The sequence below is a fragment of the Uloborus diversus genome, chromosome 6 (genome assembly GCF_026930045.1).
Source record: "Uloborus diversus isolate 005 chromosome 6, Udiv.v.3.1, whole genome shotgun sequence".
In the NCBI taxonomy this organism is placed as follows: Eukaryota; Metazoa; Arthropoda; class Arachnida; order Araneae; family Uloboridae; genus Uloborus; species Uloborus diversus.
Window position 1 is genome coordinate 106977507 of NC_072736.1, and position 15713 is coordinate 106993219.

The 15713-nt window shown below is 32.8% G+C and overlaps 1 protein-coding gene across 2 annotated transcripts in view; it reads right to left on the reverse strand.

Annotated features, from left to right (window-relative positions):
* LOC129223946 (alpha-methylacyl-CoA racemase-like) overlaps window positions 1-15713 on the reverse strand; it is a 35009-nt gene that overhangs the window by 8099 nt on the left and 11197 nt on the right. For both annotated transcript variants that reach the window (XM_054858329.1, XM_054858331.1), the window contains exon 3: window positions 3704-3847. In XM_054858329.1, coding sequence (XP_054714304.1) covers window positions 3704-3847 — 144 coding nt within the window. The remainder of the gene's footprint in view (window positions 1-3703; window positions 3848-15713) is intronic.

The following is a 15713-nucleotide window of genomic DNA, read 5'->3' on the forward strand; positions in this document are numbered from 1 at the left end:
TTAAAGCGGAAATTTACTGACCTCTTTAAAAAAATCCCCCCTCCCCTTTTTTTTCTTTTCAATAAAAGTAAGAGCATGACTTTACGGGACAGTTCTTATTTTTTGAATAGTTATTCAAGCTGACGATTTAAATATTGTCAATTACCTTAGTAAACTCCTGTATTAGGTTTAGATTTAATAGACAGTTCGTATATAAAAACAATTAGTGCTGTATGAGTGCTAGTTCAGATATATTTTGCAAATGTTAAAGTTTTAAAAAAAATCAAATGAATTTTCTTTAGTTTATGTACTGATTCATCAAAATTGCATCAGCAATATATTCATTTTAGTATCAAAATCCAAAGTTACAAGCATTTATGAAGGATAATTTTATAAAGGAAGTTTCTAATGAAGTGACAAATTTTCCGTCTCTGTAATTACTTGAATGAAAAGGAGTATCTTTCTCTCTCTCTTTTAAGGACTATACTTTTTTGACTTACGTATTTTAACTTGGGACTAATAAATACACAAAAATCATACAAAATTGCTATTTCAAGCTTGTATTATTTGAAATAACGAGTGCTAAATAATTCTAACAAATAAATAATCATTAAAAGCATATTATACTCACAAATAATGTTTTCCTCATTGATTGAAAACGAGAACTCAAGACTTCAAGCGTTGGGAAGAAAAACATGATGTAGTATATCGAATGTTTTATATAGTTATTTCTATCTCGATAAAAAAAATCACAAGCTTTCTAAAATTACCTAATTGGCTGAAAACGTTATGGAACAACTACTTATAAACTGGAAGGAAAGATGGGGGGAAAAAACGAAAGAAAACACGGTCAGTGAAATAAAAGGAAAAAGTATGCTTGCTCATGTGCACCATTTTCTAATTGCAAAGGAGAAACGAAGGTCAGCCTCAAAAAAGGGCCATAAAAGCCCTCATCCCCTCAAGTAAAAAGATCTGTATCAGCACATTCATTCGAGGAATCATCAGTTTCGAAGCCCAATGCCATTGCCTAAAACAGCATTGCATCCTAGTAGTACGCCAATACACACCTTATTATGCGGTTTCGTCTTCTTATTAGACAATGATCGGATGCCCGACCCCCTCAAGGCCCTTTCTCGTGTCTCATTCTGAGTTCAGTAAAAAAGGCAATAGTTAGTCCAGTGCTGCCCCGTGCTGTAAACATTACCTTCCTCTTTAAATTCTGCTGCTCTTCCTATTTTACACAAATGCCGACTCAAGCAAAATCGTTATATAATGCCAAGTGGTACATTTCATGTTCCTTTTATAACTCGGCATATTTGTCCCCTCAAAAGTCGATATGCAGAAAAAAATACCTGCTCATATACAATTGCAATATTTGCTGACTGATTTGTCCAAAATGCCGACTGTCGAAAAAATCTGGGGGGGGGGGGGTGTCGCACCCCACTCACCCCCCTCTCGCCACGTCCCTGGGTGCTGTCTATATACATTTTTGCATGGACAACAAATGGAAGAAATTCAAGACAACTGGTAAGAAGCCCCCATGCTTTTTTGTATTATATTAAATTAAGTGTGGTCAATTTCTTTATATACTTATCATCCAAAGATTATTTTTTACTTTTTAGTTCATTTTGCTACAAAACCATGGTTATTTTTAGTTTTTTAAACTATCATTTTATTTTTCTTCTTTTTTACTGTTTAGTTAAACTTGTTTTACAAAAAAATATTAATTTCAACATAATTCAAATCTTTTATATTCATGAAATTTATCCAAAAAAAAGCGACTAAATGTCTTGGGCAGCATTTAAAACCTAGTCTCTCGAAAAAAACATTCAACTGCGCCAATAAATTGCCAGGCAAGTAATAGTTTGATCCATCTCAGTCATCTATGTATGCGTGCGGAAATATATTTATATTGCATATTGAAAATTTGAGATACATTTTAATAAAAGTATACTTCAACAATGGCCTGATCAACAATGAATTTCCAATTGAAGACTCACCTAAATTTTGGCATGAAATTAGCTAAAAACAATTACAACTCATGTTCTAATTACTTTGCAACATTGGAACAAATTTTGTCTGATGCAGAAAAATTAAAGCTTTTTATAGATAATTTTAAATAATTTTTGTGAGCATTTTCAAAACTTTTTTTTAATAATTTTTCATATCCATTCTTGGATTTATGTCAAAATATTGATTAAAATTGGAATAAACCAACAATTAATAGTTAATTAATTTGATTATAGAATATTGCATTGTCATCGGGCCTAGGTCACGTCCCAAATTTCAAAAGAATCTGATCTCAGGAAGTGGGTGAAATTTGAGTTGCAAGATTCTGTTACAAGATACATACAGGTGAAGCTAATAAACGCGTGTTAAAAATGATCATGAAAGGAAAATGTTTCCTATTTTGTTAATAGCACCTAAAATAGTGTTGTTTGTCATCCTAAACATATCAAATTTCCTTCTTCCACATATTTAGCATTATTCTTTAAAGTGTATATGAATTATTTATATATATGTATACAGTTGGCTTTCTGTTTAACGATGCTCTATTTAACGACTTACCCTATTTAAAGACGACTTTTCATGGTCCTAGCTGCTCCACTAGTTTTAAAAGCATTCTATTTCATGACGCTTTCTACTTAAGGATGATTTTTTGTGGTCCCTTGAAAGTCATTAAATAGAGGGCCAACTGTGTATATATATATATATATATATATATATATATATATATATATATATGTATATATAAGGATAACTCGAAGTCCGATAACATGAATATTACTATATCTCAAAGTTTTTACCAAGTCCCAACCCCTTTGTCTTTAATTCCATGCTAATTATTCTCAATATCTCGAAGTTAACTTCCTTTAACTCTTAAGTTTTTTCCAAACATGACTCGAAAGATTATGTATTAAATGATAATGCTAATCCATTTTTGCTATGCATACAAAAATATAGTTTTTTTTTTGAAGCAACTTGAAATTAGTAGTGTTAAAGTTGGTCCCCCCCCCCCCCCTCCCGGCCAATAAATTTTATCTGATGACGCCAATGCATTCCAATACTATAAACTATTGCTTTAAAACATGCAGTATTTTCTTAAGCATAATACCTATAGTACTTTTTTTCCGCAGCTACCTCTTACAATTTACCATGTATTCATTGCATAAAAATTCCAAGACCTATTTTTTAGAGCTAAAATTACTTTAGCATAGCAGCCAACACTCCTGGTATAAAGATTACAATCACCAAAACGAAACCTTTTCATCAATTATAAAATCTACATAAGTGCAATAATTTTTTAAACATGTTTATTTCATTTTTCTTCTTTTAAAAAGTCGTTAAACATTCCCAATTTTTCTCTGAACTTCCTAACATTTTACCTGCTGCTAGAAAAGCAACCTTTTGACTATTTTCAAAGAAATTTGTTTCTAACCTAGAAGTTTAGTTTTTTCATTTAAAAAAAAAGTAATAATTATGTTCTGTATTTCGGGTCTTCCCAGATTTCACGTCTTGTACAAAATTTGGTGTAATTTAGGAAATCCCTACTTATATTTAAAAAATCCCTTTTACAATCAAATTTTTGTTGAAAAATTTATTCACCCAAAGTCTTCCTAGTTTTATTCATGTCTCCCTAATTTTCAGCCTAAAATGTTGGCAGCTATGCTTTTGTAAGGAAGAGCAATATTTTAAACTTGAACAAGATAGGACCCTACATTACCTGATATTGCAATGTAATTGATATCATGTCCAGCCATCTTAGAAAAGGGACCATTTTGGCCAAATCCTGTCAATCTTGCATAAATTAAACGAGGATTCTTCTTACATAACTCAGTTGGCCCCATTTCAAATTTTTCCATAACACCTAAGAATAGAAATGAAGAAATTTCAAAATAAATTAGATATATCTAAAGTATCTATCTTGGTAGTATCTAAATCTAGACAATATTTATTTTTACTTCAGATATGAAGCAATTTCTAAAATAAATACATAATTCATCAAATTTTAGAAATGTTTACATTATTACTCCTTCTTGTGTAAGAAACAAAAAATAGTGCATAAATATGCTTTATAATAGGGTAGACCGACCAATGAATGAACAGTTAAGCACAATTTCATTTTTAAAAAATCCTAATAATTTTAAATTCTATACTATACAGATCGTGATAGCTAAAACATTTTAATTGATCTATGTAAATATCTCTAAAAAATCGCGGGAACTTAAATGGTACCGCTTCAGACTTTTTTAGGTGTTTAAAGAAAAAATGGCACAACGACCCAGTGAATGAACACCTCGAACCAGTAAATGAACACAAATTGGTCCAGTGAATGAACATGATAAATTTTGATTCAAAAAGAAACTAAGTTTCTTTGAGATCTATATAACTATCTATATCTATTTATCTATCTATATCTATCTCTTTATATCTCTATCTATCTATCAATATACCATTCTACCTATTTTTCTATCTACACATCTATCGGTCTATCTCTATGTCTATTTACCTATTTATCAATGTACTTATCTATTTTCTATCTATCTGCTTATCTGTATCTAGCTATCTATATATTTATCTATCTATCTATCTATCTACTTATCTGTCTACCTACTTACCTACTTATCTATCTATCTATATATCTATCTATTTACTAATCTATATATATATATATATATATATATATATATATTAGGGTGCGTCTTATTTTTGAAAATGTGTTTTTTTCATGAGGCACCCTCTCATTTTGTTCCTTTGGATGAAAAAAAAAATCACATATCATAAAAATAAAAATTGAATAAAATTTAGAGGTTGCTACCATTGCTGCAAAATTTGAAATCTATTTTTTTTTTGCATCTTTTATTATAATATTTATTTATGTTATCTTTTTGTCATTAATTTTAATTAGTAATAAATTAGATTGTTACTGACTTTGAAATTATTTCATATTTTATTGAATCATGTTAACTAACTGTAGCTACAATCAACTCTCAACCTCTTTACTAACTGTTGGTTAGCAACTCAAAGAAACACAAGTTGTCAGTTAGGAACTCAAAAAGAAAATTAAAAGAGTTCTATTTCAATAATCAAAAACAACATTATTGGAATCCATCATTAGATTATTTGCTTGACCTTACTCTTGCTGACAATACTTTACGCAAGATTTCACTTCCAGGCGAGAAATTACTTCTAATTGAAAGAAAACAGGAGGACAAGGCGAAATTGGTAACAAATTAATCTCTTTTAAAATGGCAACAGAACTTGCGTGAAAAGAATAAATTTTGAAAGAAAGAAAATCATGAAGAATCTGAATCAACTGTAGTGAAATTATTATTATTATTTTTTTTTTGCCTCTATTGTAACTGAATGTACTTTGACTGATTCTGAAGAACAAGAATATGCAATAAAGTTTATATAGATTTGATCTTTTGTTGTTGGAAAGCATTTTCACTTACAAGAAAGAAACTGTTGCTTCAAGTAATTTTATTTGACACCCTACGTGTCATTTCTGAAGAGACACACGCAAACTCCAAATTTGTCTCTTTTTTAAATAGACCTAAAAGAACAACTCCTCCAATTAAACACTGAACATCAGATGTTGTATAGAACTAAAACCAAAGGGAAAAAAATAGAGAATTTCATTACTAACATTCATATTTTTCACCATTAAGGTCTTTTCATCAAGTTTTTTCGAAGAGATATTATCAAATAGTTTGGATGATGAGTAGCAATCAGAAAAAGGCTTGTATATTTCACATTACTAGAAACAAAGGGGAAAAAATTACAATATTGGTGAATGTAAAAGAGTGAAATTGTAAACCTATGATATAAATGTCGTAGTGGAACTTTTGCATGATTTTTGTTTTACACTGTTACACAGCATAGCAACCATGAAGTGCTTATTGTTTTTTTGTATGCATAGGAAATAAGTATTTTATTTATGTTTATACCTTAACCAACCCAAACTCATGTTGATGTCAAATATTGCAATAGAAAATTGGGAATATATTTTTACTCTATTTTTTCACAATGAACTTAATTTTAATCGCTGGTAGCAACCTCTAAATTTTGTTCAAATTCTATGAAACTTTTAAGTAAGTGTTTTTTCATCAAAAGGAAGCAATTAAAGGAGTGCCCCATAAGAAATTCATTTTTTTTTCAAAAAGTGCATTATAAGACGCACCCTAATATATATATATATATATACTTATCTGTCCACTTATCTACCTATCTACTTATATATCTATGAATGTATATATCTATCTATCTACTTATCTATATATCTATTTACTTATCTCTCTATTTATCTATCTACTTATCTATCTGTCTATCTACGTAACTATCTACCTATTTATCTGTCTGTACATCTAAATATCTACCAATTTACATACTACACATCTACAAATCCTAATCAATCTATTTATCTATCTATCTACCTGCTTTTTTACCTGTCTATCTATCTATCTGTCTATCTCCTTATCAGTATATCAACCTATCTATATCTATTCACCAATCTATATCTATCGGTCTATCTACCTGTCTATATATCTACCTACTATCTATCTCTATATCAGTCTCTCTACCAAGCTATCTATCTCTATATTAGTCTCTCTATCTACCTATCTATCCACTATCACTACCTAGATAGATGTAACCACTACCTAGCTATTTATCTATCAATAAATCTATCAATCTATCTATCTACCTACCCATTCTATCTCTATATTATCTACCTATGTATCTATTTACCTCTTATTTTTTATATATCTATCTCTATATCTTCCTCTATCTATTTATCTATCAATATACAAAAGTACATACATATCTACCTATCTATTCTCTCTCTTTGTATATGTATTTCTATTTCTCTATCTCTCTATCTACCTGTCTATCTATCAAGAGAGATAAAGATATAGAAAGATAAATGTACGTAGGTAGGTTAAGATACAGATAGAGATATAGATAGATAAAAGATAAAACTCAGTAAAAAGTGCATTGTTTACAAAAACAAAAATAAAGAAATTATAAAATATATAATGAAATACATAAATAAATAAGCATATAATACTATCTGCATTACAAAAAAGTACAAAAGTGAAAATATCTCAAAGAAACTTCAAATTTCTTTTTAAATCAAAAGAAATTTTGCCATTGTTCATTCACTGGGTTTTCGCAATTTTTCGTACCCAGTGACTGAACACCCCTCTACCTGAAAATCTACGCATTCTGCATTGACTGAAACAATTTAAATCCATAGCCTAAATATGTATACTTAATTTCTCTTTGGTAGAGTTAAAAAATAAAATTTATCGATAAAAATAATATGTATCAAAATAATTGCTAGCACGAAACCAGCCTTATTATTTTGAAAGAGAGAAAAAACGATTCACGGCAGTAAAAATTTCAAATTTTTTTCAGGAAAAAATACGTATCCAAAGTAACCAATCAGGTGTCAGATAGCTTAGAATATCAATAAAGAATGCTTTTATAGTGAATTTATTCAGAAAAAAAATTTTTGAAGATTATTTTTTTTTTAAATGACGCGCTGTTCATTCACTAGGTGGTGTTCACTCACTGGTCGGTCTACCCTAAGACTTTTTCAAAATAAAATAGTGTTCTACTTAATGCACTTTACATTCCACTATTTAATTCTTAAAAGTTTCCATGTGTCTCATTTAAACAGGATATTTTCCAAACTTGGAATCAACAATCCTATCAGTGAATTAAACTTAGTGCCCAACTAGAGAGAGGAGGTAGGGGGATTGAAAATTTTAGGGATATTTTTCACTTTTAGGGGGGGGGGGGATCTTTGTAGTTTTTTGGATTGGGAGCACCCCTACCAAATATACTACTTTATATTTTCACGTAGATTAAGTACACACTACACTAGAGATGAAAGCAGGTTTATTCTGAACAAGTGAACAATCAGGCTTCAAGCTTGCAACTGCCAACTCTCAGCTCAAGACAGCTCTCAGCTTTTATATAGAAACTAAAGAACATCCAAGAACAATGCAAATTAAGGCTATTTACATATATGTATATACATATTTTGAGAAAGGAAGTAAAGAAAAAGGGAAATGAATCGGAAATTGAACCTGAAGCCCGAACTGGTAATCTTCCCTGAAAGTCCAGAGCCTAGCCATTCAGCCAACCGGGTGCTCGCTTGCAATGCGATTTACGACAATTTTCAGACCTGATGAGAGGCCATGTCTGCCAAGTCGGAAACTAGGGGCCCTTAGGGAGGGGGCGAGCAGGCTTGGCGACACTGATGCACAAGGGGGGAAAAGGGGGGGGGATGGAACCTCTGAATAAGAGAAAACATAAAGATTAAGTAAAATTTACTCTTTTAGTACTTACTGTTGTGGCACTTAAAATAGAGGTAATAGAGGTAGAGTATTATTTTCTCCCCCCCCCCCTTTTTTTGCTTCTTTTTTTCTTTTCCCTCTTTTTTTTCTTTTGGGGGGGGGGGGAGGGCAGGAAGACCCCATGACATAACTGACAAGGGGCCCACCTTGGCTCTCTGCGGCCCTGCATATTTTACTGCATAAAATTCCAAATGGCAACTGAATTGCATACATTTTTTAAACTCTTTTGCTTATATTGAAGAAATATAAGTTTTCAGCAATTGTATAGTTTTTAATCTGTTTACATAAGTATTTATTTTATTAGAAATATCTAATAAACTATGCTTCAGTGTTGGGCATCAACTAAAAAAATCAACTAAATTTGTAATTGATTGATTAGTTGACTAAAGTAATCTGACTCCCATTTAGTTCAGACTAATATTTTAAAAATTTAATTCAATTGCAGACGAAGATTAACGTTAGTTTAAACTAACTCGTTAGTTGCTCAAAAAAACTAATTTAGTTCAGATTGATTTAGTTCAGATTAAATTAATCAGATTGAATTTAGTCAGACTAAAAGTAATCAGATTAAAAGTAATCAAATTGATTTGATTACTTTTTTAATTCAGATTAAATTCGTAAAATATAAATATCACATGAACAGAGACACATTTGTATTTCTACGTGTATATATATATTCATGAAAGCATACACGAGTTAATGCGTGTACATACGACTACGTGCGGGTATATACGTATATAAACGTGTTATCCCGCGTATGTTCGTGTACGGAGGTATATTTGAAATTTTAAGTAAATATACATATTTATGTGTGCATACACCAGTAAATACGTGTATATACGAGTATGCGCGTGTATATAAGAGTATGTACGTGTACACATGAGAATATGCGTCTGGATACGTGTTACCCCGAGTATACTCGTGTAAAAAGGTACATTTGTATTTCTACATCATATTCCAGCGTGCGTATACGAGAAAGTACGTGTATATACAAGTATGTTCGTGCACACACGAGAATATGCTTATAGATATGTGTTACCTCGAATATACTCGTGTGAAGAGGTACATTTCTATTTAAACGTGTATATACATATTTATGCAGGCATATACGAGAAAATACGTATATATACGAGTAAGTACGTGCACACACGACAATAGGCTTATAGATACGTGTTTAACCCGAGTATACTCGTGTAAGATGGCACATTTGTATTTCTACATGTATGTGCATATTTATGCGTTTATAAGCAAGTAAATATGTGTATATACGAGTATGTACGTGTACACACGATTATGCATATAGATACGTGTTACCCCGAGTATACTCGTGTACAGAGGTAAATTTGCTTTTAATTGTGTATATACATATTTATGCGTACACACAAGCTAAGATACGTGTATATACGTGTACACATGAGAATATGCGTATAGATACGTGTTACTCCGAGTATACTCGTGTAAAGAGGTACATTTGTATTTCTACGTTTATATACATATTTAAGCGTGCATATACGAGAAGGTACGTGTATATACAAGTATGTTCATGTACACACGAGAATATACTTATACATACGTGTTACCCCGAGTATACTTGTGCACAGAGGTAAATTTCTATTCAAACGTGTATTTACATATCGATGCATGCATATACGAGAAAATACGTGTACATATGAGTAAGTACGTGCACACATGATAATAGTCTTATAGATACGTGTTTAACCCGAGTATACTCGTGTAACATGGCACATTTGTATTTCTACGTGTATGTGCATATTTATGCGTTTATAAACGAGTAAATACGTGTATATACGAGTATGTACGTGTACACACGATTATGCGTATAGATACGTGTTACCCCGGGTATATTCGTGTACAGAGGTAAATTTGCTTTTAATTGTGTATATACATATTTATGCGTGCACACAAGCGAAGATACGTGTATATACGTGTACACATGAGAATATGCGTATAGATATGTGTTACCCCGAGTATACTCGTGTAAAGAGGTACATTTGTATTTCTACGTTTATATACATATTTAAGCGTGCATATCCGAGAAAGTACGTGTATATACAAGTATGTTCGAGTACACACGAGAATATGCATATAGATACGTGTTAACCCGAGTATACTCGTGCACAGATGTGAATTCGTATTTAATCTAGTACATGCACTTTTATGTGTGCATATACGAGAAAAGACAAGTATATACGAGTATATTCATGTACGCACGAGAATATGCGCATAGATACGTGTTTAACCCGAGTATACTCGTGTACAGAGGTACATTTGTACTTGTCCGTGAAATACATATTTATGCGTGCATACACGAGTTATACGTGTATATACGAGTAAGTACGTGTATATACGAGTATTTTTGTGTATATACGTGTTGACTCGACGATATTCGTGTATACAGGAATTTTGTATTTCTACGTGTATATACCTACAAGTACGTGTGAACACAAGTAAATATGTGTATATACGATACATATTTGTAAACACGAGTTTATACGCATAAATACGTGTTATCCCGAGTATATTCGTGCACGGAGATATGTTTAATTTCTAAGTGTATGTACAAATTTATTTGTGCATACACGAGTAAATATATGTATACACGAGTATATACGTGTACACAAAGGAATATACGTATGGATAAGTGTTAATCCAAGTATACTCGTGAACAGAGGTAAATTTGTATTTAAACGTATATATATATATATATATTAATGCATGCATATACGAGAAAATACTTGTATATTCGAGTAAGTTCGTGTACAAGCGAGAATAGATTTCTAGGTTCTTTTTTTAGCCCGAGTATACTCGTGTACAATGGTACATTTGTATTTCTATGTGTATATGCATATTTGTGCGTTTATACATAAATAAATGCGTATATAAACGAGTATGTACGTAAACACATGAGAGAATATGTGTATAGATACTTGTTACCCCGAATATACTCGTGTACAGAGAAATGTGCTTTGTATATACATATTTATGCGTGCATATAAGAGAATACGAGTATGTACGTATTCACACGAGTATATGCGTATAGATAAATGTTACACCGAGTATACTCGTGTGTCGAGGTACATTTGTATTTAAGATTGCATATACATTTTTATGCGTGCATACATGAGAAAATACAAGTATATACGAGTATGTACGTGCACACACAAGAATATGCGTATAGATACGTGTTTAACCCGAGTATACTCGAATAGAGAGGTACATTTGTATTTTTGGTTTACATATTTATGCGTGCATACACGAGTTAGTACATGTATATACGAGTAAGTACGTATATATACGAGTGTGTACGTGTATATACGGAGCTGTACGTGTTAACCTGAGTATATTCGTGTCTACAGGAATTTTGTATCTCTACGTGCAAACAGAAGTAAATACGTGTATATACGAGTTCGTAAGTGTAAACACGAAATTTTACGTATAAATACGTATTTCCCGAGTCTATTAGTGCACAGATTTATATTCAAACTTCTAAGTGTACACAATGTTTATCAGTACAGCGTTTACAGACTTTCAGGGCAGATAGAGTACACCTAGACGGGGGAAACACATAGCAATGCATGGTCGGAAACACTTTCCTGGCGCGGTAGTGGCAACACCAATCACCAAAAAGACAAAACACGAATAAGAAAAGAGAACATGTTCAGAATCTTTAGTACAGCAAAAAACTAAGGAAAAAGAAAATGAAGGGGGCAACGATCATCATCAAAGAAGGTGTTCGAAATTACGACCCCGCGATCGTAATATCGAAATTTAGCAAAAATACCGGGCGGGTCCCGGACTTCCTGGTGGAACAAAAACCACTTGTGCGCATGCACCGTCATCTGATGCTTCGGTTTACGTAGCAACATCTGTTGTTTACATCAGACAAATCTTACCAGTATTTTTGCTGCATTAAAAATAATAAACATGTTTTCTCCTCTTAATCGTGCCCTATCTTACGCTTTGTGTCATCACTATTGCGTCTAAGTGCACTGTATCTGCCCTGAAAGCATGTAAACGCTGTACTGATACATCCTGTATGCTTATTTATGTGTGCAAACACGAGTCAATACTTGTATATACGAGTATGTTCGTGTACATACTAGAATTTGTGTATGGATACGTGTTAACCCGACTAAACTCGCGTACAAAGGTAAATTTGTATTTAAACGTTTATATACATATTTATGCATGCATATACGAGAAAATACGTGTACAAACGAGTAAGTGCGATTCCACACGAGAAAAGACGTATAGATATGTGTTTAATCTGAGTATACTCGTGTACAATGGTACATTTGTATTTCTACGCGTATATGCATATTTATGCATTTTTCCACTAGTAAATACGTGTATATACGAGTGTGTACTTGTACACACGAGAATATGCGTATAGATACGTGTTACCCCAAGTGTACTCGTGTACAGAGGTAAATTAGCTTTTAAACGTGTATATATACATTCATGCATGCATATAAGAAAAAATACTTGTATCTTCGAGTATGTACGTGTACAGACGAGAATATGCGTGTAGATACTTGTTTAACCCGAGTATACTCGTGTACAGACGTACATTTGTATTTGTAAGTCAAAATACATATTTATGATACATACACGAGTTAATGCGTGTATATACGAGTAAGTACGTGTATATACGAGTATGTGCTTGTATACACGTATGTAAACGTGTTAATCCGAGTATATACGTTTACACACTACTTTTGTATTTGCCACATGTATGTACATCAAAGTACGTGCAAACACAAGTAAATACGTGTATATACGAGTATATAAGTGTAACTTGTTATCCCGAGTATATTGGTGTACCTATGTATATTTTTATGTCCAAGTGTATGTCAATTGCAGATACAAAGAGGGGTCATGAAAGTCAGGACCCGCTCCCCTCCCCCCCTCCCCACACCGCGGGGAAAATTTTGAACGTTGGCTTGAAAAATACAAAAAAATATCGAAACCATGAGAAAATGTAATAATCTCTTTGAATTTTTTTTTGGGGGGGGGGCATTACAGTAGAACCTCGATAATTTGAATTAATTGGAATCCGACCCAATCTGGAATATCGAAGATCCGGAGAATGAAAAAAACAAAACAAAATAAAACATACTCACTGAAAATCACTTTAAAAGGAAACACATAGAATTACAAATAAACAGTAAACATGTCTACTTTGTTATTACGAAGTCTGTAATCTTCTCCTGTGACAGTTCAATTTTTTCCCTATCGAGTAAAACGAATTGATTCAAAAGTTGCATTGCGAAGAAAAGGGAACTCAATCAACGACATAACACAATCTTGCCCGTGAGAGGGTTAAATAAATAATTATTATGGAATTTTGACGATCGCTCTTTAAATGTAAAGGGAAATCGGTCAAATCGATCAAGCCGGATTATCCGGCGATCCAAACTAACGGGGTCCGTGGCGCCGACTTCAAATTTGTAAGGTTTGTTTTTGAAAAATTTTTGTGTTTTAATAGGTTTTTTGAAGGTAGGGGAGCCCCCCAGAATATGAGGTACTTTCTTATTTAAGGATTGGTATCCCCTTAAGTAAGTTACTTTGAAACAGAACAAGCATCGGCCATCTGGATAAAAAAATTCAAGCATTTTATTCGAATAAGATCAGAAGTGGTGTGGCCTACAGGGGGGGGAATTAGTGGGGCGGGTGGCGCAGACTTCAAAATTTTAAGGTTTGTTTTTGGAAAATTTTCGCGTTTTTAACCACCACCCATAATTTGAGTGGAGTGAATTTCTTTTTGAGAGGGGGGCATCCCCTCATATAAGTAACTGCAATAGGGAATAGGCATCGGCTATCTGGATATGAAAAAAATCAAGCCTTTATTCCAGTACTAGTGGTACCCGCATGGCTTTGCCCGTAATAGAAAATTAAAAGGTCTTTTGGTCCGCCTGTATATTTACAAATAATGTATGGTGAATTTTATCGCCAATTGGCTTATGCCCATGTTATGGTTCCACGTTATGGTAATCTCGTCCATCTTATGATAATTTTGTTCCTAAAATCGGAATAGAAAAATAACCACATCGAATTTTCGAAAAATCGCTTCGAGGTGCACACCCCCATGATACAAACTAACTTTGCTAAATTTCATGAAAATCGGCCGAACAGTCTAAGCGCTATGCGCGTCACAGAGGTTCAGACATCCAGACATCCTCCAGACAGAGAGACTTTCAGCTTTATTATTAGTAAAGATTATGTGAAAAAGGGCTTAAAATTTTAATAGAAAATTAATAAAATAGAATTTTCGAAAAATCACTTCGAGGTGCACACCCCCATGCTTCAAACTAATTGTGTGTCAAATTTCATGAAAATAGGCTGAACGGTCTAGGCGCTATGCGCGTCACAGAGATCCAAACATCCATACAGAGAGACTTTCAGGTTTGTTATTTAAAAAGAAAGGAAAAGGAGAAAGATAAAGAAGTAAAGAAAAGAAAGATAATTTTCAGAACAAATTCTTTCCCATTTTATTAAATTTCTGTGAAAAATGGGCTTAAAATTGGAATAGAAAAAGAACAAAATCGAATTTTCGAAAAATCGCTTCAAGGTGCACACCACTATGCAACAAACTAACTCTGTGCCAAATTTCATGAAAATCGGCCGAACGGTCTAGGCGCTATGCACGTCACAAAGATCCAGACATCCTCCGGACAGAGAGAATTTCAGCTTTATTATAATTAAAGATTGTGAAAAAGGGGGCTTAAAATTTCAATAGAAAATTAATAAAATCGAATTTTCGAAAAATCGCTTTGAGGTGCACACCCCCATGCTTCAAACTAATTGTGTGTCAAATTTCATGAAAATCGGCTGAACGGTCTAGGCGCTATGCGCGTCACAGAGATCCAAACATCCATACAGAGACACTTTCAGATTTGTTATTTAAAAAGAAAAGAAAAGGAGAAAGATAAAGAAGTAAAGAAAAAAAAGATAATTTTCAGAATAAATTCTTTCCCATTTTATTAAATTTCTGTGAAAAATGGGCTTAAAATTGGAATAGAAAAAGAACAAAATCGAATTTTCGAAAAATCGCTTCGAGGTGCACACCCCCATGCTACAAACTAACTTTGTGCCAAATTTCATGAAAATCGGCCGAACGGTCTAGGCGCTATGCGCGTCACAGAGATCCAGACAATCTACAGACATCCTCCCGACAGAGAGACTTTCAGCTTTATTATTAGTTAAGATAAAGAAGATAAAGATAAGGAAGACTAAAAGCAGTATTGTGTACCAAATGGGGGGGGGGGTAGTGTGGGTCATGTCGCAAACTGCGTCACTCCAAATGGGGTGTTTTTAAATATTATTGATTTTTTAAGGTCTTAAATC